Consider the following 27,921-nt stretch of genomic DNA (forward strand, 5'->3'; position numbering starts at 1 on the left):
CATGAAATTTTTTCAGTCAGATCATTACTCCCTAGAAGCATTTAACCCCACACCGCCAAAAATACTATTCTTCTCCTCTTGATTCTCATACTACTTCATCTCATTCTTGTATATACATCCTTTTAATTTCTATAACAGAAATATATGTGTGTGTCTAAGTTCCTAAAAAGTAAGGCTGGAGTATTAATTCAGTTTTGTCTAATCTCCAGGGCCTATCAGAGTAACTTGTATAGAATAAAAAACGCAGTTAAAAAGTCGGGTTTTTTTTTTTTAAATAACAATAAGACTTGCTTGAAGAGTCTTCTTTTCACAACCAAGCTTTTTTTTTTTCCAACTACATGTCAAAACAATTTTTAACATCCTTAATTTTTCTTTAATTTTGAGTTCCAAATTCTCTCCTCTTCTTTTCCCCTCCCTAAAAGCAATTTGATATGGGACATACATGTGTAATCGTGCAAAACTTATTTCTCTTATTGATCATGTTGAAAAAGAAAACAGACAAAAAATAAAAATAAAAACAAAACTAAAAATAGTATGCTTCAATTTGCACTCAGACTGCATCAGTTCTTTCTCTGGAGGTAGGTAGCATTTTCATATTAAGTCCTTCAGAAGAGTCTTGGATCTTTGTACTGATGGGAATAGCAAAGTCACTGATAGTTGATAATTCATTACAATACTGATATTACTGTTTACAATATTCTCCTAATTCTGCTCACATCACTTTGCATCAGTTTTCATGCAAGTCTTTCTAGGTTTTTCTGAAAGCATCTTGCTTGTCATTTCTTATAGCACAGTAGAATCCCATCAACATCACATACCACAATTTGTTCAATCATTCCCCAATTCATAGACATGCCTTCACTTTCCAGTTGGGTACCACTACAAAAAGAGCTGCTATAAATATTTTGGTACATACATATCCTTTGCCATTTTGTGGGGGTTTTTTTAATCACTTTGGGACACAGATCTAGAAGTGGTAATGCTGGACCAATGGTACATTAGTGCCCCAATTTTCCCACATCCCCTCCAACGTTTAACATTTCCTTTATTGTAACATTACCTAGTCTGAGAGGGGTGACTTGTTTTAATTTACTATTTCTCTAATCAATAATGATTTAGAGCATTTTCTTCATATGACTATAAATAGCTTTGATTTCTTTGTCCAATAATTACCTGTTCCTATCTTTAAACGTTTATCAGCTGGGAATGAGTGGTATATATAGAAATATATAGAGAAATAATATATAGAAAACTATCAAAATTGATGCAGTTTTCTATATAATTGAAAAATGATGCCTTTTTCAGAAAAATGTGCTGTAAAAAAATAATCTAGCTTTCTGCTTTCCTTCTAATATTGGTTGAATTGGTTTTGTTTGGGCAACAACTTTTCCATTTATAATATACTCAAAATCATCTAATTTATATTCTGTAATGCTCTCTATCTATTGTGTGGTGACAAATTCTTTTCTTATCCATAGACGTGACAAACTATTCCATGTCTCCTAATTTGTTCATGGTATGGCTCTTCATGTCTAAATCATGTACACATTTGGACCTTATCTTGGTATACAGTGTAAAATGTTGGTCTATACCTAGTTTCTGCCAAATTGTCACAGCAAAATTCTCAGGAAAAAAAAATTTTCAATACTTTTCACTGCTTCCTACTTTTTTACCTACTTCTCAACCTCTTGAAATGTGGCATCACTCCATTTGAACATCTCTAGTAAAACACCTTTCTCCAGGATTCTGAATGATTAATTAATTAATCCCTCCTCTTCCTTCCACTTCAATCTTTCTCACAGAGTTCACTGGATCCATCTCCTGCCTTCTGTCTGTGTGAGTCTCCCCAAGGTCCTCTCACTGGTCATGCTTTTCTCTCTATACCCACTCTAGAAGGTCTCATCAGCCCCCATCATTTCTATTATCATCTCCATGGAGGTGACACCCAAAAATGTATGTATAGGTCTCATCTCTACTCTGAATTAGAGTCTTCCATCACCAACTGCTTCCTAGACATTTCCATCAGATATTCCTTAAGAATCTCAAGTGAATCATATCTAAAGCAGAAATCATTATTCCCTACCTTTCTAAACTCTTTCAAAGTTCCCCATTTCTTTCAAAAACGTTGTTACCTTTCTAGTCACTCGAGTTCACAATTTCAGTATTGATTTTGCATCTTCAATGTCTGTAATTTTTCCACTTTCAGATGAGATAGCATATGTACAACATTATGAAAAACTTAAAAAGCGCTGTATTGTGTTGCTAATGATTATTCAGAGACTTATAAAGTCATACCTTTTCTTTCCAAACACATCCTTGTTCATCTCCCCAACACTTCATCCTTGGACAACTGAAAGTTTTCAAATTGGTCTCTGTGAAGATAGGCTGAACTGTCTAATTCACCTTCTGCACAAAAATAATCATCTTAAAGCATAAGGACCGTGTCACTCTCTCTCAAAAATCTTTAATTTGAAAAAGATAAAAACTCCTCAGCCTGGTATATAAAACTCTTCAAATTCTAGCCTATATTTACACTGACATTATTCTTCTTCGTACCGTCCAGGCAAATTGACCTATTACATTTTCCCTCAACTCAGCTTTTCATTTCCCATATCAAACCCCTTTGCATAGTCAATCGTCTAGGTTTTTATTCACTTTCTAATAAACTCCACCTCTCAGACTCAATTTCTTTTAAGGTCTGCGGGGCCATGCCTTCTTCAGGGAACCTGTCCTGAATCCCCAGAATAGTTAGCTTCTATCCCCCCTCAAAATGTATTATACCTACTTATATACATCTGAATGTTCTATTTCTTCCTCTCTACTCCAGCAGAAAACAAGCTCCCTGAGGGCAGGGACTATATATCAACTAGTCCTTGTTTCCTCAGTACTTAACACTGAGTGGGATGGAAATATTTAGCTGAAACTAAATAGCATAAAACTACTTAACGACTTTTGCAAATAATACTCATACAGAAAGAAGCATAAAACCTTTCCACTCTCATTTAATAGATTATATTGAAAGGCAGTAGTGAACTGTAGAACACAAAACTAAAAGTCACAAGAAAAGCAAGGCTCTATTCCAGATTCCACCATTGTCAAGGTATATTAACTTGGATAAGTCCCAAACTCTCTAAACCTCTGCTGATGTAAAGATGCATGCTTACCTAAAGATAATGCCTGCATATCAAATGTGTGTAAAAGTTCTATGAAAACTATAAAAGACGTAATGAAGGTAAGGAATACTGTTATCCTCGAGTCACAAATTTCAGGATTCTAAAAAAAAAAAATGTTAGCAAACACACTAAGTTGAAAATCTTTCCCAAATAGGTCTTTTCTTTTATATCTTGACTTCTGTGGAAACATTTCTTAAAATTGGATGTTCCAGCCCATGTAAATGGTATTATTTAGAATCTGAACACTAATCAAATATGATGAGTGAATGAAAATAATACCTAAACAGTACATAGCATCTTACAGTTTCAAAAGCACTGCATCTCATTTGCTTCTCACGACAACAGAACAACAACATAAGGTACTAACCTTGGCTATGACCCCCCCTGAACACTTGGGAATCACAAGGAATCAGCGTTGCTTTTTTTTCCCTCCAGAACTGACTCAGGGAACCATTCCCTCCCAGAGGCCTTCTCTACTCTTATCTGCTGCTGAACACTGTTTAAGAAAGCAGCAAGCAGCAAGTTAACTCCATAACAAATACAGTTTATGTAATCTCAATTAGGCTTATTTCTGCATAGTAATCTTTTTATTCCTGATGGACTCTCTGTAATATACTCCAAAAAAAATTGCAAAGCTCTTTTCCTCTTATATCAGGCCATTCTTCTCTCAGTACAAAACCTTGCCTCCTGACTTTGTGAGAAAAGAGTTTATCCGTAGTGAGTTCTCTCACATTGTATACAATGTGAATCAACCCCTCACAGACAGTAGTTTATCCTTACACTGCAATAACACTGACCTCTTCTTCTCAGTTCCTTGGAGTAAGCTGAAACACCAAGAACTGCTCCTAATATCTGCTTTATTAAATGAAGGGACTATCAAAATTATATGGTATAAGGCAGGGGTGGAAAACATGCAGCCTTGGGGCCACATGTGGCCTTCCAGCCTTGCGTGACGTTTGACTGAGTCCAAGTTTTACAGAACAAATTCTTTTATTAAGGGGATTTGTTCTGTGAAGTTTTGATTCAGTCAAAGGGCACTTGAGGACCTAGAGGGACACGTGGTCTTGCGGCTGCAGGTTCACCACCCCTGCTCTAGGGTATAGGATTGCACTTCCACCCCAGGAGAAGTCATCTTCATGGTTACTGCTTTCTTTACATCCTGCCTCTTAGATATTTGTCCAGCTCACAGAAAGTACAATGCACAATTACAACCCCCAAAACGCATCTGGCTCCACGTTCCTTTCACTTTTATCCACTGTCCAAAAAGAATTTTCTCCACCAAAAGATAAGACAGTTAAGGTTAAACTAATCCTCTGGATTACTTTACCCACCTCAAATTTTCCCTGCTGCTTTTCATTTCGTGGCCCCCAGCTCTAACAAGCAGTCTGGGTATCTAATCATTAGGCTACTTTCTCTTACATCCTTTAAAAATTCTCTGGCCTACTTCTACAATAAGTCCACCCCCTCTGAGGTCTGCATGGTATGGTGTTTATCAGAAAACCTCAGCAATGGAAAGAGTATCAGAAGTTAACCAGCCCAAATCCTACCTTAGTAAAAAATAATAATAATCCTCTCTTTAACATACAACCCATTTAGAATGTAGCTATTTATGAGTCAAGTGTCCTAGAAAATAAAATAGTAAAGATAAAACATTTTTAAAAGTCACTCCCTTCAAAAAGCTTAAATTCAACTAGGCAAATATGACATATGAACAAATAAGTAAATGCACACTATTATTTGAGGCCATGAGACAGAGGGCAGGCTGTCCCATAACATGAGAGGGCAGGGATGACTGCAGTTTGCAATGTATAGAGTCCTTACATAGATGAAATCATAAATGAAAGTATTAAAGACTAACTGGGTTTTTTCTTTAATATTAACCTCAGGATAACAGAAAGGACACTAGAGACTGAGCATGACTTAAAGCAAAAAATTACTTCTTTGACTCCAGAATATAAACAATGATTTGATATTGGCTTTCTTGTGTATTCTTGACAAGACTCACATGTCTTCTGTGATCTTTTGGAACTTCAAATGGGAGCTTCTGGAGAACATGATCTTTTATAAGTAATTCATTTTCCTCTTTAATCAAGTTAGCCAATAATTTATCAGTTTTGTTAACCTTCTGAGCTTTGAGTATTATATTCCTCAATTCTTTGAAATCGATGAATTTGACTTCTGATAAGAGATCATCTAGTGATGTTTTGCCCAACCATTTCTACTTAATCAATAGTTAAAAATAAATTTGTCCTAGATGATAAACAGGTGGTAACTACTATGTGTGTCTCCATACATAGATCTATACACATTACAAAATGTAATTAATATACAGAAATATGCTCTAAAAGGTTACAGATAATCCGTTTAAACCTTAGGTGTATATTATTTATCATCACTAACAGAGACATAACAGGTATCTTTTCATTCATACATTCATGCACACTGCTATCCAGTCAAACTAGCCTTCGTGCTGTTCTTCAAACATGATACTATGCCATGCCTCCATACCTTTTCACCATCTAGCCCATAATATAATATATGTGATAATAATTTTTTGAGTATACTATTGCTGTTAACTTAGTTCTTTCCTTCTATATCTCTTATAATATTCACATAAAAAACACCTAAATTTTCCAAATCAAGAATCAAAAGCACCATACAAAGAGTTTCAAAATCAAGGGATAAGAGTGCAATATTATGATATTCTGTTTCAATTTACATGGATAAAAATATTCACTCTGGCTTGATGATCAATTGGATAGATTGGGCATCCATTCTATTTCATTACCAGTTTTTATAACCTAGTAATGTGATTTCTATCAATTTATTATTGGTAAAAAAATTGAATAACAGTAATACAAAAGTCCCAGGAGATCTATTATGAGTTATTTTTTTTCTGTACATAAACTTGCTATATTATAGAAGTAATTAGTTTTATGAAACTTAAAGATTCACACTTCGGGAATATTCATACTATAAAGATACATTAAAAAGTAGATAAACTATTTATATTTCAGTATTTAAAATTATTAAGAGAATGAGCAAATCTCTGGGAGATGTTATTATGAAATCAACAGATTCTCAAAGATCTGAGGAATTCCCAGGTTCCAGGAGAAGAAATGAGTAATGGAAGCTAAAAGGGAGATTCTGGAATCACAAAATTCTTTGAGATTTTCAAACCTATTAAAAGAACTCACGAAAGACACAATACAGGAGATATACAATAATGTTAAGCATAGCACAAGGCCAGTTATCATATTAGTATTTCTCACCTAAATTTTCAACTCTTTGTATCAGGTATTTTTTCCCCCTTGAAAACATAGCTTCAATTTCAAAATGAACTTCAATGATACATAAATTCAGTGCTGACAAAATATCTCTTGGAATTTCTTCTTGTCTTTAACATATAAGATATCTTCAATACTTTCCCTAGTAAATTATTTTGGTTAATTAATAAAATTAAGTAACACCTCTGGTAAAGTTGAATCATAACTAACATATCATGCAAAAAAAAGGATCTTTAAGTAAAACAATCTGTTATTGTTCATTCAATCATGTCTGACTCTTCATGACCCTGTGAACCATAGCATGCCAATGCTGTCCATGGAGTTTTTTTAGCAAAGACAGTGGAACAGTTTGCTATGTCCTCCTCCAGTGGATTAAAGCAAACAGAGGTTAAGTGACTTGTCAAGGGTCACACAGGGTAATAAGTGTTTGAGGCTAGATTTGAACTCAGGTCTTCCTGACTCCAGGTCCAGCACTGTATCCACTGAGCCACCTAGCTGATTGAGTAAAACAAGTAAAGTATATTTACACATTGAGTTAATCTTATTTGCACAGCAGAAGAGTGTTCCAAAAAAGGGTCACAAAACATGCCAGGGACCCTCTTCTAGATCTTTTGATTCTTTAATGAGAAAAAAGGGACCTAACAGAAAATCCCTCACTTTCCCTACAAGACCAGACCATAACCTTTTCAAGGTGTTCAATTGTTTGATAGTTTTTACACAGTTTCATGTATACAATTCGTCATTGAGAATATCCTGAAGATGGTACACAGACAGACACACACACAAAATGCATCTCTGAATAGCCTTTTTGTTGACCTATAATTTTGATTACTCAAAGAACTCCATGACTGACAGCCAAATAATAATATCAGATTGGTATTTAGGAGACTTCTTAAGTTTTGGGTAGAAGCTAGGTGGAGAATGAGTGGTAGAGGTGGGGGGAGGGTCCCCCACAGGGGAAGGTGAGTCATTATAAGTACTGTATTATTTCCCAAATGAAATCCTAGTTCATTAATCAGGCATAGTGTCTAAGAGTGAGAGTAAGAGTGAAAAGGGAGTGAGGAGAGGATAGCTCTATATGATGTCCATCAAATTTAATATTGTGTCTGAAACACAAAATAACTTGAAGAGGGGAACTCTACATAATAAAATACAAATTTTCAAAATATGTGCAGATACATACTTTTGGCATATTATGTTCTGTCTGCTTATAGTGTGTGCAGAGAAACTTTAACTCATACATAGCTTCTTCAAATATAAAAATCTTACTCATACAATTGTAAGCCATAAACCCAAAAAAACTAAATGGTGGGGGGGAAGAGGAGAGGAGGGGAGGAGATTGTTGCTGAAGACCACATATTATGATAACACAAATAAAAACTAAAGTATCACAGCTGCCAGTACTTTTCTTGCACGATTAAATTACATTTATGTCCAATACTTATAAAATTGTATGTCCAAAGATTCCATTAGGGTACAAACTAAAGTTACAAGGAAGATTGTTAATACCAAAATAATGACTGTCTGTGGGCCTTGAACTTAGAGTGGACTTCTGTATGTCAACTTTAAGATAGATGTACGTTGACAATAAATCAGGAGGAGTTATATTACATGTAGAAATACATCCAAAGAATTCTTGATGGGAAAATCCTGTATTTTTTATTTGGATAATCAATAGAATTGACCATAGGAACAGAATTATTTTCTCATCACTATGACATATCTAAAATGGAAAATTTTAGGGATAAGAGCAGGATCAGACTGAATTCCATCAAAAAGTGCTGATCTGACAACAAAATGATGTTAACATTGTTACTATTTTTAAAAAATCTCAAATAATTTCCAACTACAACCTTCCTGAGTCATTTCAAGCTTGCTTTGGATAAAGGACTATAAACTCCATAGACTTCTTTTATAACCTATGCCTAGCTTAATGCAATAAATAATTGTTGCTATTTTTAACTTTTGGATTTGGATTCACAAAAAACGATATTGTATAATGGGAAATCAAAAAGAAATGTGAATAGAGTAGAAAACATTTTAGAATGAGGTCTTAAGTTATTAGAATTTGCTCTAATGTATATATGTATTTAGAGATGTTTATATAAATACACGTGTGCATGTGTATATGCAAGCATTGTATTTGGTGTTGTTAACAGTATAATTTAAACAGTTTTTAGAGGATAAAAATTTCAGAGATAAAAACCTGTGATTTCATACAAAGAGCAATAGACTGACGTGGAGTCTGGGATCTGAGTTCTAATTCTGGCTCCTAGAATTCAAAACTAGTGGTGTGCCCTTTGTTAACCCACTAATTCTCATTTTCCACATGAGGAAACTGATAGAGAGGTTAACAATTTGGACTATATATTTCAAAGGGTGGTTTTGAATAGAAGACTTGAATCTTAAAGCATTTTATAAAATGGAGTGGGGGGGTGGTATTCCTAACTTTTTAAAATATGTATGATTTGTGTTTTGTTTTCATTTGGTATATCCTTTTGAATTTATTTTATTTTTCTGTTTCTGGTGATAGTCATGCTGACAACTTTTTTTTTTGGTCTATCAAACTGTAGTACAATTATATGAATTTAGTTTTAATAAATTACCATCTTTGCATATATCAGTCAAACCACAAAGCCTAAACACTTGCAAACAAAATGCATTATTAATCTAATTGTCACAGCCTATTTAGCTAACTTCTATTAGTATTTGCTATAATTGGCAATGTATCAGAGAGCAGAATCAAATTCAAAACATAAAAAGTAAACTGATTATATTGTCCTAGAGAAATTAAAATATAGCAAGCTTGCAATATTATAGCCAAGGCATTAATGTTTTAAATAGGTAAGAAAAACCATGTAATTTAATTTAGAGAACAGTTGCGCCCAAAGTGATGGTTCAACACGCTGCTGAAGAGTTTCCTTGCATCCTAAAGCCATTAAAAGACATCAACACCCCCTCTAAGGGAAGGGAGTGGGGGAAAGTGGAAAGGAAGAGGGAAGCACTTCGGCATTTATTGTGCTAGATTACACTACTTAAATCTTAGCCATCACCAACAAGGGACTTCTACTGGGAGATTATATTGCTACTGCAGTCCTGCCGCTACTATTCAGTATTACAGTATATTAGAAGGAAGTGCCAGATACAAAGTATTATGAACAGAAAGCATTCAGAGCCAAAATAAAGGCTTTTAAAAGGCAGAAAATCACTCATTCAAAAGATCTTTAGATTAGGTCAACTCTGGAGGATAGAAAAATTGGACTACAGTACACAACAAGGTCAAAATTGAGGGGGCTCACTTGCTGAAATCATTAGCTAATGCTATTGCAGGAAGAACTAGTAGTACCCTGATATTAGGTTGCCAAACCTCAGAGTAAAGGGAACATATCACATTAAACTCCTATATTCTGGTACTAGCCAGCTAGCTGGTACTAGGAAGGAGAGAAGGAACAGAAAAAGAAGAAGAAATATTTGGAAGGTACTAAGGGTAAAAAAAGAAATACTGCTAGAATGCAGGAAGAATAAGGCTAAGGCAAGTTAACAAATATTTATTAAGCCAGGCACTGAGGTAAGAACAGGGAAAGAAAGAAATGCACAATACAGTCCTTTATCTGCAGGAGGTCCGGGTCGAACTGAGGAGACAGCGCGCAAACAACTACGTAAAAATAAGATGCATGCAGGACAAGTTGGGGATAATCTCAGAGGGAAGGCGTAACATGAAGGCAGCGCTGTGAGACAAGTACTGAGGGACTTGTGTCATGACCATAACGAGAGGCATTATGAAGTTGTCTCCAAATGGGAGCCAAATTTCAAACTTCAGATGCTTTATTTGTTGCTTATTTAGTACAACATGACGTAATGAATTGATGGCAGCAAAGTCTACCTGACAAATGCTACTGAAAATTCATACAGAAGAAGGAGATACACCTTGAATAAAGAACTGAAGTTTAAAAAAAAATTTCTAACCAGAAGAAAACTGCTAAAAAAATTAAAAATTACTGAGACAACTGAACATTTATAAATATAAATGAAGCTAGCATAGCCAATGTATAATTTTTGTCCTTTTAAAACATTCTGAAATATTTAAAACTTCAGGCAATATGTGTGGAAGTATAAGCATGATATTGAAATATATGGAGAAATCCATCCCTTTTTTTTTTTAAAGGTGACACACTTGTGCTTCTGACTGAATTGATACTAAGAAGAACCAAATTTCTGCTAAAAAATGAAAATATCAGAAGTAGCCATATTCACTAGGGTGCTGACATGGCTAAGCTTCCATTTACCTAACTACTTAATTTACCTAAGTTATATACCTAACCCAAGGTAGTTAAACTATGCAATAAAGCAAATGGCGATATAGAAGAATGGGGGGAAAAAAACCCGAAAACTTAGCAGTTGGTGACATAACAATTCTAATGTTATTTTTCACGAAATGGCAACAGTAGTACTATTTAGGTGGTGACCATAAGATATATGTAATATCAGTAAGGTGCAATTTTCAAGTAAGGATATTAAAAATTATATTTTAAAAATTAACAATATGAAAGTGATCAAGTAATAAGAATTCTCTAAGCAGACATGCATAAAGTTGTATAGAAAAATAAGAATGTTTGTATTTTTGTTCTTGAATGACTGTTATGTAGAAAACAGTGTTCCACAATCCTATTTTTCTGTTTTAAAAAAAAAGTCACCAAGTCTCAAAAACATATATTCTCCAAAATTAATCTGACATACAGCACTTCAAAGGAGAGATAATGTTAACTGAAACAATCAGTCAAAGAGTATTTCAATGCCAGAAGAATTAAAAATCACCAATGCAGACAATTATCAATGTATTATCACAGTCTATACTGACAATAGGCTACTAGATGAATTACTTTCCCTGGTTTCCCACATTTCAGTAATTGTTACATTAGGTTAGTAAAAACAACTTTTTCAGTGGTCACATGAAATTAAAGCCTCAGAAGAATATTAAATTTAGAATCCTAGCATTTTAAAATTTGTAAGGAACCTCAGTAATCATCTATTGGAAATAAACTGAAACATACCAGAACTTTGTCTTAGCAATGAAGTTTTTAGAAGTTTTCTCATTAGAAGTTCTCATCAATATCTGAACATAATCGAGCTTGGGTGCTTAAATGGTTCATATAGATAATCTAGACCAGGGATCAGAAAACTATAATCCATGGGAAAAACAAATATATTTTAAAATCTAAAAAGCATTCTTAAATTAAAGGTCACACAAAAACAAGAAGGCTAAAAATATGGGCCCTTTGGCCACAGTTTGCTGACTCCTATTCTAGACAAATTCCCTTACTCTAGAGTTGAAGAAACTTGAGTCTGGAAAATTACTTGGCAAACCTGTTTTGACAAAATAATTTTAAAATTCTTATAAGAAGTAATTACCTTTCTTTTGGTGTACCAACTCCATGCTTTCCCAGTAGATGAGTATTTAAATGCTTCTTCATCACAAAGGCAACCCTAGAAGAAGAAAAACGTAAATAATAGTTAGAGAAAACACTCAAACATACAAAATTAGCTTTTCAAAGACAAGAGTCACAGATTACTAAATCTTCAAAATAAAATAACTCCATTGAAAATGTATTTCTTTTTTAATGTTATAACTTAGAATGATAGGCATTTGCAAATAGTCACATAGACATATTATAATATTTGAAAATACTCATATAACATTCTTTTATACACATGGAAAACTATGTAATTATTCAACTATATCATAAAACTAGTTAAAATAATTCCAATATTTTCAATATTTCTTTTACAAATAAAATACATTCATGTGTGCATATGTGTGTATGTCTGTACACACACACACACACACACACACACACACACACACCATTAGAATCTTAAAATCTTCAATTAAGAGACGAAAAAAAGCTTAGAAACCAACAAGTCCAATTCTTCATTTTACAGATGAGGAAACAGGACAAAAGAGGTTGAGTGATTTTATCAGACTAAAAAGTTATAAAATAAATAGCCTTTAATCAATTTCATCTATCTATCACTGAGTGAGACAAATCAAATGTCACTTTATTAAATATTTACAGGACCACAAAAATAAAATCAATAGTTTTTGTGATGATTCATTAAAAACTTGGAAATATTTTGATATGGCATGAAACAGAAGCAATTCCGTGAGCCTATACTATACTACGTAATTGTACTTAAGTGGCAACAATTGTAATAATGAGTTGTAATAACTACAACAAAAAAGTATTACCTGACACGATATCTTCTTTTAAACACAAATCAGTTTCTTTAATTCAATTTTGGTGACATACATATGAAATAGACAGGAGTCATGAGCTAGTTTATTGAGTACCATTCTTCCACTGATAATATTGAAACATCAATTTAATTATATCATGTGATATCTTCAAACAATTTAGATATCATTTGGGAGTGTCTGACTAAAATGGGTCTCTGGATAAGCAAAAATTTTTACTGCTGTAACTTTCAGTGTGAAAAGGGCTTGCAAACATTTTTGTTAATTATGTATTACAGCTGTCCTTCATAAAGTTAATTACTAATAGCTGAAAGGCAATAGAATCTATTTGCATATGTACATGAAAGACATGACATATGCAAAAATATGATTTTAATTAGCATTCTATGATATGAAAGGCTACAAATCAAACTGGCATGTTATAAGATTTTTAACATTAAACACTGAATTCATCTGGACATGTTTTCACTAATGGACAATGCAGCAACTCTAAAGCATGGTAACATTATGCCACAAATGAGCTACAAAAGCATAGAAAGAATGCAACTTTAAAAAAAATAAATTAATATCTTTTCCCACATTTTCACAATACAGAGTATCTTGCTTCTGAGCAGCCTTCAAGATGAAATGATAAAATTCAAATTATTTTTTAAAATATTAACTTATTATAAAAAAGCATTGAAATACTATTGTTTTCTTTTTTATGTATTTCAAATAAATGAGATCTTTAAAATCCAAATAATTGATCACATTATCATTACTATTGCTATTCAAATGTCAATAGAATTATTGTTTATTAGCAAAATAATTGTACTAAAACTCTGCCATTAAAACTATAGTATACTATAAGGAATTCCATATTTTAATTGGCTCTTTTTGTCAAAATAAATTTAAGTACAAAGTATATTATATACTAATATCAATATTAGATGGCTTATTGATGTATCCAAGTAAAATTTGAAGAGGTCTGATAAAATTATGAACAGAATCAGTATGATAATTTTTAACATAAAAATTTTCTTTAAAGTCTCCAAATTAAACAATTAATAGCTTCTGTACTACATTCTTTAATATCAGAAATGAAAATAAAGTTGATTTATATGAAAAGGAAGGTAAAACCTACAAGCTTAATTTCTATTCTTCAATAAAACAATGCTTAATATTTCATGAATAAACATTTTTCAGGATGAATATAAGGACAAAATAGTGGGAAATAAGAATTTTTGTAATTAAAATAATCAATATTTAAATTCAAATTGAATTCAAATATTATCAATATTCAAATACTATCCATCTTGCTCTATCTTACTCCTTCAAAATCTTATACCATAATTAAAAAATATCTTATTTTTCAAATTAATTACAAATAAAAGAATAAGTGCTGATTTATAAAATAAAGCATATTTTGCTTCCATTTTCCTCAATGAAATCAACGTCTTCATCTGAGAAATGATTTGCTGAATTAGGTTACCACACAACAAAACACACATCAGTAACAAACATTAACAAATATTTAATCAGAATAGATGCCTAAGAAACATGCTAATTTTTTTACTTGATTTTTCATTCACTTTCCTAGAAGCTAGAGATGTTTGAACATTATCATAACACATAAGGTAACATGAATTCATAATTAAATAGGATCTTGTACATCTAATCAGAGACTAAACAGAGAAGTTACTAAAAGGAAATGCCTGAATTCTAAAGACTTGTTACACCATCATATATTGTGAAGACTTTATTTTAGATTGCCAATCAAGCAAGTTTTTAAAAGTGCAATTCCTTTCTAAACTGTATTAATTATATAACACCAGTAATAACAGTTTAATCTTTTAAACAGGAGTCTATAAAGATACCTACAAATTATCTCAAGAACCACCAAAGGTATTTGACAAAAATCAAACTAGAAATACATCAAAGATATAATTTATACTTCTACCCATTCACTGACCAACACCTTAAGTGAATTCCTTGACTGCAAAGTAAAATTTATCCTGACTTTGCATATTATACAACAAAAAAGTATCTAACTCACATGTCATTAGCTCATAACTTCCATCAAAGTGAGTCAAGAAATATACCTAGTAGGTTATTTAAAAGCAATACTTCACATTATTATAAATATGGTGAAAGGAAAAGAATGAGAGTCACAAGTCACTAATTGTTCTCACCCTACACATTCCTAGGCACTATAAGAAATAAAGGAGTTCAGCATATTCCCTACTCCACCCTCTCCCAGGCTTCTTTGGTCCCTGAACAATCAATTTCTAATTAAGGTGACTGGCAGATGCTCTAGGAGCATTAAACAACTCACTATTTGAATCACTATATAATATGAAGCATTTTCTCCTGCAGTTGCTTTGGAAGATGTACTGTGAATTATAAAATGGTCATCACATAGCAAAGGTTCCTAAAGTCTTTAAAATGTTATCTTAAACTGAAGAAAATGGAATGGGAAAAGGAAGAAGGATTCAACTAATAGAATTTAGTGATGTATCCCACATTCTCTCATCAGGACACTATCCAAGAACAATTAAATTGTGGTAACTTCATTGATGAATACTGATAGAACCTCAGTAAAACTGAATGTGAAATGTGGATTTGATTTTATGTCTATTGGGCTCTACAAAATTCATGCAGTGATATTAACTTGAGAGAACAAAGTAAAAACAAATGGTTGTTAACATCTCCCATAGTAAAGTATTAATTTCTTGTAATAATTTATATTCCATTTTGGTCCCATGATCCTTTTCTGGCTGAAGACAAAATGTTACGACTGCTGTGGCCCTTACTGTCTACAAGTTACCGTGACAGTTCTTGGATTGACAGGAAGATATAGCATTGCTTAATTAGACCATTCTCCCAATATCTGAAATTCATAATCTAGATGTCACCCATGACTCCTTTCTATCTTCAATCCTCCCAACCAATTTGTTGCTAACACCTGTCCAATTCACCTTAGGAACATCTCTAGAATATATCTTTCTATCCTCTGGCACTGCCACCACTCTGGTGTGAGCCCTAATCACCTCAAATTTAAGACACCTGCAATAGCCCACTCGTGAGTGGGCTTGCCTCAAGTCTCTCTCCACTTCAATCAGTCCTCTGTTGAGCTACCAAAGTGATTTTCCTAAAGTACAGGTCTGACTAGGTCACCCTCTGACTCAACAAATTCCAGTTTTTTTCCTATCACATCCAAGATGAAATATAAAATCATTCTTTTTTGACATTCAAAGTCCTTCATAACCTATCGCACCCCTATCTACATCATAATCTCTAATTATGTGTCCTTCAATTTGCTATTCTACTCCATTTCTATGGCATTTTTTCTGACTAGTCCTTATGCCTGGAATGTTATCCCTCCTTATTTTTTCATCCTGGGGTATCCTTCCCTAGTGCCCTTTAAGTCCCCTCTAAAGTCTCATCTTTACAGGAAGACTTTCCCAATGATTTTTAATTCTAGTGCTTTCACTCTGTTACAATTATTTCCTATTTAGCTTGTTTATACATGTCTGCTTGCTTGTTGTCTCCCCAATTATCCTGTAAGCAACTTTAAGAAGTCTTTTACTTCTCCTTGTATGCTCAGTGCTTAGTACATTACATGGCACATAATAGGTGTTTAAAAAATATTTACTTACCAACTGAACTCGAAATAAACAAAATCCACAGTTAAATTTTTATCTGTTTTATCAGACAATACATGAGAGGGATAAGCTTGTAGAAATGTTCGTTGAGTGACTTTCAATCATGCCTGACTCTTTGCGACCCCATTTGGGGTTTTCTTGACAGAAACACAGGAATGTTATGCCATTTCCTTCTCCAGCTATTTTAAAATTGATGAAATTGAGGCAAACAGGTCCCCAGGGTCACACAGCTAGTAAGTATTTGAGGCTAGATTTGAACTCAGGCAGATGAGTCTCAGGTTTTCCTGACTCCAGGCCTGGCACTCTATCCACTGCAACACCTCACTGCCCTTGTGGAAATAATAAAAATCATTTTTAAGAACTTATTGACTTACTATAGAAATTCCTACTAAAGTCTACTTTTAGGTATTACATGTAAAATGCAGAGGATAAAAAATTATATCTTAAAATGGGATTTTTTAAAACTAACATTTGAAATTTAATATAACAGAAAGGAGCCTCCACAACAGTCTATTTGTTAAATAAGAATGATTCAAAAAATATTTAATTGGCCACACTGCCAATTTTATTGATTTGTGTTAATTCACTAAGTCATTTTTGAAGTAGCATTGTGCTTAACAACTAATAAATAGTGATATCTATTATATCAGCTCCCCGGTTTCTCTTCATTTCATGTATTTTAGTCTTTTCTTCCCAGGTAATTCATAAACATTTCTAGAGAAAAGTCCCATGTATTTTATTTCTTTTATGCCCCTATCACATATGTGCCTTGGGCAAGAAGATATCTATAAAAGCATATAAAGATGATCAGGCACAAAGGGGTTGCAACTTGAACCAGTGAAATCACAAAATGATGAGACTATGCATCTAGGATGTAATTGAAAATATCAGTGAGATCAAGATTTGCTGATAACTTGAACTAAGATATGTATAAACAAAAGTATCATACAATATATGTGCCCTTACAGACTTTGCTAAATGAGAAGCAAAGACCTCAATAGCTAGAAGAAAACTGTCAGATACCAGATAAACAGACAGATATAAAGCTCGAGCAATGTTTTTCTTCTGAGCCAAGTTCATAATAGACACTCACACATAACAAACACACAAATACATACACACTTTGAATTCAAGATGGTTAAAAAGTCAAATCTCAACTGTGTGTTTTAATGTGGGCAGGAAAAGTATAAAAAAAGCCACTGACAAACTAAATATCATACTATAAACAATAGCTTTAATATGTATCCATAATAAACTTGCTTAGAAAACTTTGTAAGCAAGGAACAAAAGCCGCAAAGGGGACTACAAATGGAAATGAGCAGACTATTGTCAAAATTACATAGTGAGAAAATACAATGGGCATGGATAATCTACAAAAGAAAAGTATATTATTCTACCCAATAAGGGTAGAATTTAACGTCTCTTCTAAATGCCAACACAGCTAAGAAATCTTAGGAAAATGACGTGCTTTTTCTTTGAAACATCAGAAATGTTACTTCACTGTAAATGACAATTTGTGCCAACTGGTGGAGGGGTCAGTATGAATTCACAGAAATCAACCAACCAATCAATAAGAATTTATTAAGTGCTTACTATGAGTGAGGCACCACACTGAGCAAAAAATCAACTTGCCTTCTAGGAACCTACATTCTATTAGAAGTAGAAAACCCAAATTACAAAATATTTTGAAAGAAATATTATATTCTTCATTTCAATTGTTTATAGAACTAGGCTGAATCATTCCTTTTAAAGGTGCATCCTACAGATATTGGTGCAAGTGATATTCCTGAGGCACAAGTCTGATTCTATTCTGCTCAATAAACTCCAATGGGTCCCTGATATAATCTGCCTTGTTTGGCAATTAAAGTCATTCACAAGCTATAACTCAGGCCACCTAAACTGGCCTCAAAGCCGAGCCACACAGACATAGTGAGGATCTCCTTTATGTCTTTTGCAATGGTTGTTTGTAACCAATGCCTGGAATGCATTCACTCCTTACCTCTACCTGTTAGAATCTTCAGTTTCTTTCAAAGCTCATGTCTAGCATGACTTTCTAAATGAAAATTTTCCTTACAACATCGCCGAAGTGCTGGTGCCTCTCCCCCAACAGATATATTTGCATTCTATCTCTCTCTATAGAAAATAAGTTACTTCAAACCTGGAACTTTTTTCAGTTTTTTGTCTTTGTATACTCAGAGCCTAATACAGTGTTTAATACATAGTACATACGTAATAAATGTTTATTGACTGATTAGTTGCTTAGGAAATTTTATAATAATTTCTAACAGGGACATAAATTTTTGTCAGATGTGATTTCAATGTCTGAAAAAAATTGCTCAAGTAGTTAAACCTCCAACTATCAATAGTGCTTACACTATAATTTTGACTAGTAAATTTTGACTACATAGAAAACTTCACTCAGTCTTTATATTAGTACAATTAATATGATTTCCTTATAGTTTTAATTTCTTGTGGTAATTTTAAAGATAGTTCCTTTTAAAATCTAATTTATTAGTTGGAGAACTAAGATACTTCCTTTCCTGAATTAGTTGTGAAAAAAATATACAAAATTTTCCTCTATAAGCTAGTTATTATATTTACTTGTAATAGATTCACTTAGAATTTCATAATTAGTATCTTCAAATTAAAACCTGAAATACAGTCATATTTTATAAATGTTATTCTGATATCTTTTGAAATACAAAGCTGTGAATCCTATGTGAATATTAGGCACAAATGAAGGAAATATAACTGATTCTAATGGACCAAATAAGACAGTCACATATTCTCTCCTCTTAAGAAATGACTTGAATAAAACTTGTTTAAAAACTGAGATCGTTCTTGGCAATTTTAGGTTACATTCTGCACTCTGATAAAATTCATATGTATTTTTTAAACTCATGTTATAAAAACAATAGATTAAATTAATGAACTAACTTGAGAAGGCCTTAAATTGCCAAATAAGGAAGTTTATTATGTTAGGGACCCATTGGAGGTTATTGAGCAGAATAGAGTCAGACTTTATATTACATATGTAAATTTACAAAAAGGAACAGTATCAGTGAAGTCCCAAATGCCATACAATGGTAATCATCTAATAAAAAGAATGGGACAACTAGGAGGCACAGTGGATAAGAGTGCAAGGCCTGGAATCAGGAGTCACCTTCATGAGTTCAAATCCAGCCTCTACCACTTACTAGCTGAGTGACCTTGTGCAAATCACTTATTTTGCTAGTCAAATTTATTCAAGGTTTCCAACCCTAGAACATGGGATTCTACAGATGATTCATGCTTTTAGATCAATAATTCTAGAAACAAAATACAGTGGCTTTGCTTTTAAGGAATTCTGTAGTGGCAAGACATGTTGCATGAACAACTGTAATGTAAAATGCAACATGGTAAATTCAGAAGAAAATTCACCATATGGATTAATCATGGAAGGCTTCATGGAAAAGGCTATGATTACAGCGGGCCTCAATCGAATGATTATTGTAATAGCAAGGGCACATTGGCAATTGGGTATTGGAAACATTAAGGAACAGTAGAATGGTAGAAAGGGGTCATTTGGCTTTTTATTTTGAATAGGCTTGTCTATTTTTTTTTTTTTTGCATTTGAAAACATAAAACAGAATTCTTTTTAAGATATAATCTGTGAATGGAAACATATAGCACAAAAATTATAAAAAAGCCTAGTTCATCCACTTTTGCTGCTGACTTGACTGTTGCTCTGATGTGATTTCTATACCCAAAACATATTAGGTACATCATAAATGCTTGATTATGTTGAATAAATAAATTAAAAAAGACTATTTAGAACCGCACACTACTGAAGATTTTGGGTTTTAATAGGAAATATACCTACTCCCAATATCGTATTTCCTCTAGGACCTAAAGCATTTGGATTTACTTTAATCTGTAATCCCAAATTGACATGAAATTTCCATATCAATAAGGTAACTATTACTTAGCCACAGAACAATTAATTCGTCAATACCTCCTCACATGTATATAGTAATTTATGTTTAAAAAAGGCCATTTCTGCAAAATGAACATAAGAATCCCTTGAAGACCAATTCAAACTCATATGATTCCCTATGATCTCTGGGAGGTATACAATGAGAAAGTATTAGTATCCTCATTGTATGAATGGAGAAACTGAGTATCAGGGTAGCTTCATGATCACAGAGATGATCACAGACACTAGAAAGCATCAAGACACACAGCTCACAACACATTAGGCTCAAGGTGTGGAAATGTAATTTTGCTGACCAGTTAATACGCCAATTTATGTCATAACTCTCCTTTCCTTGCTCATATTGGGTGATTCTTGTTCATTTACTTTTTTTTTTAAAACTGATCTGAGGAAAATGGACACATTATGCTATAGATCTTTCTGTGGTTCTTTTAATATCTTGTTTATATCAAGTTTTTATATCTCAAGATCTACAAGATACATTTTGTATCTCATTCTGTTGATACTGTATTTGTCTTTGATTATCCCAGAATTGAAAAGAAAATGTAAGGAAATTTTACAATTTCTACAGAAGAACTGGTAATTATAAGGCAAAAGTTGCACTCAATAATCTAAATATAGATCAAGACTTTTAAATTATTATATTAACTGAACAAAGCTCAATAGCAGTTGATTTTCCAAAATAAATAATTAAACGTTCTTGGATCTTTGCTAAAGTTCCCTAAGACATTGATCTAGGTTTCCATAGGACATTTAAGCATTATCACTGTCTAGATTTGTCATTGTTGAACAGTGTTTTGGATCCTTTTTGCCCCAAATATTTCTGAACCGTACCTAAGGATATCAGATAATGAGCAAAACAAAACAATCTTCATCTACTTGCCAAAATTCAAGAATGCTAGGCCAGTAGACAGACCACAGTCTGTCTTAATGAAGAAAGTAATTATCTTCTAATCATTAGCATCTTTAAAACTCACTCACCTAAAAAGACTAATGATTAAATCAACTTGTAAAGATAGTGAGGATCTTCAGATATTTGAAAGAAAAACTTCTCTTCTTCTTGAGGCAAATACCTACGGAGTATCTGTCACTGTTTCAAACTCCCTACCAACTAGATGATGGACAATAGGTCTACCAATGTGTGGTTCAGTGACCTGCATCAATCTACAGAATAATTTACAGTCCATATTGGACAGATCATAATAGATAGGGTTCATGTCATCAATCAATCTTCTTACTTGTTCCTACATATTCCTGTAGCTATCATATAAGGGAGAGTAGAGGTAAGAAAGAAGCATATCTTTCCATGTTTCCCTTAGCTGTCTTTCTGCTTTCAACTGGTATTGATCAAGACATGGGAGATTCTACAGAAGCATCAATTAATTTTCAAGGATGAAACAATAACTTCTCAAGTCTCCTGACTGAACAATAGACATGGAAAGGAAAATAAATGTACCTTGCAGGAGAAGCTTGGTTTTCTTTTTTGCTTTATTTTTATTTTTTTTTTTTACCAACAAAGCTTTTCCTGCTTTTCCTACCAACAAAGCTTTTCCTATTGTATATTCACATTTCACTAGAAAAGCACATTGTGATGCCTAACAGAAACATTTCTAGAAAACAATTTCTAACTATAACACTTGAAAATTTAAATGTATATTTAGATTAGAAAATTTTCAAATACAAAGTTACAATTTTAAAAGCCCTTTTGCAAAGTCAAAAAAAAAAGGCCCCAATTTATTTTTGGTTAAAAACCATCCTTGTTGAAGCTGTCTCTTCTTTTGGCATCCTGTTTTTCTTCCCAGCTCTCAGATGGCTCTTTCTCCTTCCTCTCTTAGTTAAGACCCTGTCTTTATTAGTCTCCTTCTTCACACACTGTGACATCATCCCCATTCTCAGCTTCAGCTCTGAAGCCTAAGTGGAAGGCCTCAAACTGAAGTCGTTTTGCTCTCCTGTCTCAGGCCTACATTTCCATCTGAGTGTTGGGCTGACACTTTAATCACATAATACTTTAATGCTGGAGTTCATAAGCAGGGGCCCATTAACTTTTTCATTATTCAATACTTTTATGACTCTATTTCCTTTGGAATCCTATGTATTTTATTTTATGCATTTAAAAACTTTACTTGGAGGATACCATAGACTTCAATGACTATCAATGGAGTCCTTGAAACAAACAAACAAAAACAAGATTAAGAGTTCATTCTTTAATGTGTCGAGGATCCATGATTTTCTGCAGGCTGTGTAATACCTTCCCTTGAAAGTACTGAAAGCATTCTATAACTTGGGAGTTGAGTTTTGAATATTGCTGCAGCAAAAAAATTCCTAACTTTGGAACTAAAGTAGTGAGCTTTTCTATATTTAGCTAAACTGGACACTGAACAACAAAGTCTATCACGTATATCTTTACTTGAAGATTTTCAAACTTGATAGGATGTTATAAAGGTCCTATAATCAACAGGAATTAATTAGCTTTGAGAAGACATAGTGATTTCTAAATTCTGAGGAGGCATCAGGGGAGAACCTAAAAATCCCCATGTCTAAAAAAATCAACAAATACAATAAAGTTGACTTTTGTAGTTATTTGCTTAGTATTGCTTGCCTCCACTGATAATTTGTTTTTTTACAATTTATATATTCTCTCATCACACCAATACAGAGAAGGCAGATATCTACTGAATCCATATTCATGTTGAAAAATTATCTACTTGCTCCTTTGAAGATACAGAGTTAGTAGTTCTTTCAAAATGATAAAGGGAAAACTATAAAGCTAAGGTTGAGAAATACAGTCATAAAAAGGGACAATAGGTTCATGCATTGGTCATTTTCCCTAGAAAAGAATAATCTATATAGTAACTTCCATTCAGAAATATGAAGCAAAATAACTGATAAAATGACAAAATAACTCATAACTGAAAACTTTAGCCTTGAACTGGTGTAATATTTTTCCCTCATTTTGAAGAAGAAATTAAAACTTAAGGTTAGCATTCTAATAAGTTACATGTTTAAATATAAAACAATAATACTCATTATCAACAAGCAACATTTACTGAATACCTACTATGTATAAGGCACTATGACAAGGAGATCAAGATCTGAAAGAATGTATGGGTCCCTCATGATTTATTTGTAAGCTTCTTTTGTTGGTTATACAGAACCCTTTTACTATGTGAGATTAAGATTAAGTAAAAACTACAGATCCTTCTCAACAGTATTAGAATTATTGACGGAAGGAATGCTTTATGTCTCTGGAAGAAAATAAAGCAAACAAATAAATAAAAAGAAAAATAATTTAAAACCACGTTAGCAAATAGTTGATGATGACTTCCTGGATAATTTCCTAAATTCAAATATACTTTTCCTTAGTGTTATTCTGACAAATCAAATACTGATAACAGAGAGTTTGGGGGTTTTTTTCTAATTATTAGAAAAAAGAAAGCCCTCAAAATTTTTGCAAAATTATATTTATCATCCGATGAATGGATTAACTAAAAATTAATGACCCATGAAATGGGTCAGACAAAAAACAAACACAATGCAATCAATTCTCAAGAACATGTGCCTTCTAATTTTCCCCAAACACCTCTGTTTGGGAATGAATCTGAAGGTGTTCATGCATCATTACTAAAAATAACAGCCTATTTGAGTAAGTTGTTGATTGCTGTGGGTATTTCTTGTAAACAAAACAAACCTATAATAGATATTTTTTCCCCAAAGACACAGAAAACCAGATGACCTGATATAAAAATGGATAATAAATTTCATGACACACTGTACCAAATAATCCACATGACAGATTTGGCAATTGCAATGAAAAGGAATGATATTTGAATGTAAGCATCAATTTATATTACTTAACAGTAGTATCAATAAAAAATAATTTTCTTCACATTCCCACTTCTCTATCTGCTAATGAGCATATTAAACTTAAAAAAAAATTTAGGAAAACTGAAGCCAAAAGGCATTCAGATCTGTCAAGAATCTATCTTGCAAACACATGGCAAAATTAGACTTGTTCTGAGACATGTTTACTTCAAGATTCGGGAATTAATAAATGCTTAGTGATATAACACACCTTTACAAAATCATTTCGAGGCTAAAATAATCATATTATATTCACTTTCACTGACCGTCAAGCACATAGGACAAATGAAAAAAAAAAAACAAAAACAAAACACAAATATCCAAAAACTTTGTGTCATGGTTAGACCCTCAAACACCTTATATTCTAGTGAAGATCATCTCTTTGACTCCTTTTCTCCATATTCATGCTCCTACCTCAAATTCAATCAGTTGCCAAATCCAGTTGATTGATTATGATGACAACAACATTTACATATGTGCTACGTACTGTGCTAAATATTTGAGAATTATTGCATTTGATCCTCACAACAGCTCCGGGAGGCAGGTCCTATTATTATACCCACTTTACATGTGAGGAAACTTAGGCAAAAAGAGGTTCACTGACTTGTATAGGGTCACACATTAATAAGTGTTGTAGGCCAGATCTGAACTCAAATATTTCTAACTCTAGGCTTAGAACCCTACCTACTACAGCACTTAGCTTCCTCACACCTTCTTTATCTGTCTCCCCCCACTTTTAATTCTTGCTAGAAACATTGTAAAGGCTCTCTTATTACTTAGATGGCTGAAAGAAATCAGTTATACTTCCTGCAGTTTACTCCCATACCAATCCATTCTTAACAAAGTTGCAGTGCTTATATTTGCCAGGTAAATGCTCAGAAGTCTAATTCTCCAATTGGGTGGGGGGGGAGGGGGTGTATGTGTGTGTCTGTGTGTCTGTGTCTGTGTCTCTGTGTGTGTCTGTGTCTGTCTGTGTGTCTGTGTCTGTGTGTACAAATATATATACTGCCCCATCCCACAACCTCCATATTTAAGTGGTCAGCAGCTACCCTCCTTCACTTGAAGAACTCCATTCATGGAGAAATCATTGCCTCCTAAGGCAGCCCCTCTAATTATTGGAAAATATTTCCTTACATAAAATTAAAATATACCTCCATGCAAATTCCACCACTGTTCCAAGACCTACCAAGTCCCTGAGATCAAGAAGAACAAATCCAATATAAAAACACATATTAATTAAGAGCCTACTATTTGACAGAAACAATTGCTATACTATTAGGATAAAAAGAAAAGACAAAACAGACCCTACCTTCAAAGAGCTCATAATCTAATGAGGGGAAAACAGACAAACAAAACCTCTTTCGTATGAAAACTCCTCAAATGTGTGAAGATTACTACCAAATGCCTCCTCCCCTCATCCACCAACCATTCTATCTGACAAATCTTTTCTTCAAACTGGGAAAAGAAACTTGTTATTATTAACATTATCACCACTACTCTCAAATTGTGATGGATGGGAACTCTCAAGCTGGAGTTTTTATGAGCAAAAAGTAAAGCTATTATTCCTATACTATTACTTTAGAGTCCTATACAGTAACTTTATAAACTTAAAATCATTACTGTGAAGCATGGAAAGGGAAATAGGTATTCTAGTTCATCAAAAACTACAGTTCAAGTGTAATTGTCACATATATTGTATATGGATTTTCAATTGCAATATAATTAAATACACTTGATACTAAAATTATTTTAAATATTTAATGAATCAAAAGTCACAGAATGGCTATACAGTATTTCAAAGATATCATTATTAACACCAACTGTCATATTATTATGTCCAACTACAGTTGGACATAAATACCAATAACAGAATTATGATTGAGAGAATAATGCTGCTGCTTATCCTATACTAGTTCACAATGAAATGACCATAAAATTTTCCTTTGAGAAACAAATATAAAAATGAATCCCATACATGTATATAGACTTGGAGCACAGTCTATCAATAAAATGCTTTTTTCTGACAATTGAGGTACTGTTCACTGCATCACACTGAAGGAACTGTGGCAAACAGAAAAATTTAAGCCACAGGACTAAATTCATTAATATCAAAAACAAAATCAGTATATACCAACAAAGATAAACAGTTTCAGGCAACTAGGTAGCACTGTGGATAGAGCACCAGACCAGGAGCCATGAAGACTTGAGTTCAAATCCAGCCTCAGACATTTCATAGTTGTAAGCTTGACCCTAGGCAAGTCACTTAAACCTGTTTGCCTCAGTTTCCTTATCTGTAAAATAAATTGGAGAAGGAAATGGCAAACCACTGCAGTATCTATGTGAAGATAACCCCAAATGGGGTCATGAAGAGTCACCTACAACTGAAATGACTGAGCAACATTTTGGTGTCACTGATCTACACAAGATAATTCACATAATAAAATCCGGCAACATCTACGAACATGTCTATAATTTGCAAAAATGAATTATTTTCCCCAACAAAGAGCCTGTATGATGCCTTGGCACATTAGAAATTTGATGTATTTGCTCTATATAACTAATTAAACATTTCACGATTTCCGTAAATCAAAAAAGAATATCTCTCTCCTCAGTACTTGCAACCTCTACTTCAGCATCGATTACATTCTGTTTTGCCTTCTGTTTCATCTCCTCTAATCTGTAAGCTCCTTGAGGACAGGTACTGCATCAACCACCTCTGTACCTTTGTATTTCCCACAGCCCACTGTTTCATTCTTAAAAGACGCTGTTAACAAAATAACTGTAGCAGAATGAATGAGATTGCAATTGATTAAAAAATACTATAACAAATTAAAACCTAGAGTGAAATTATCGATCTTTTTTCAAAAAAGATAAACTTAGTATGTTCAAACGATCAACAAAATCATATTTAATATGGACAAAAATGAGAAGTAGTGGTAGGATGGAAAGTAATGGGATTGAGAGAGAAAATTAACTAGGTTCAAATCCTATCTATTTGCTTGATGAAATATAGCAAGTCTCTAAGTATCAAAATCATCATGATAAAACTGGGATAGGAATACCTGCACTATTAACTGCAGAGGGTTGTTCTGAGGATCAAATTTTATAACCTGTTCAGAGTAAACTTTAACACCCTATGTCATTGATGACAATGATAATGAATACAATCTCTATGATTGGGGCAATGACTTCTATTACAGAGATAGCCAGGTTTCAAGAAGAGTGCTAGGAAAAGCATTCATTTCTCAAGGCTGGCTGTCTGAAATTCAAATTATCAAGACAGGTGATATATGTAAATACAGCTACATGGACATTTTAAAGCTTTCTTTCACACATAAAAAAAGCCTTTGGGTTAAACTACTGTGGTAAGTGTATAGGCTTATTTAATTATTGGGAATCACTAATCCAGCGGAAATAGCACCAGATAGAATCTGAAGATCCAGATTCAACTCCTACATCTGGAATTCGAAGTTTGAAAGTTCATAATTTTGTGTATACTTATATAATGTTTTATCTCTTGACAGGACATAAGCTCCTTGAGGGCAGGGACTATCTTGTGTTTATCTTTCTATCCTCTACGTCCTTCACATGATAGCTGCTTAATTGATTAATATTCATTGGTGGGTTGATGTGAACGAAATTCTAAAACTGTCGACTTCAGTTTTCTTATTTGAAAAATTGAAATAATAATTATAATAACCATTCAAGATGCTGTAAGCAAATCATTTGG

At 33.2% G+C, this 27,921-nt stretch overlaps 1 protein-coding gene across 5 annotated transcripts in view; it reads right to left on the reverse strand.

The window, feature by feature from the left end:
- ZNF407 (zinc finger protein 407) overlaps positions 1 to 27,921 on the reverse strand; it is a 609,391-nt gene that overhangs the window by 365,194 nt on the left and 216,276 nt on the right. For all 5 annotated transcript variants that reach the window (XM_072604085.1, XM_072604087.1, XM_072604089.1 and 2 more), the window contains exon 4: positions 11,870 to 11,944. In XM_072604085.1, the coding sequence (XP_072460186.1) occupies positions 11,870 to 11,944 (75 nt within the window). The remainder of the gene's footprint in view (positions 1 to 11,869; positions 11,945 to 27,921) is intronic.

Source organism: Notamacropus eugenii, chromosome 4 (genome assembly GCF_028372415.1).
Source record: "Notamacropus eugenii isolate mMacEug1 chromosome 4, mMacEug1.pri_v2, whole genome shotgun sequence".
Lineage (NCBI taxonomy): Eukaryota > Metazoa > Chordata > Mammalia > Diprotodontia > Macropodidae > Notamacropus > Notamacropus eugenii.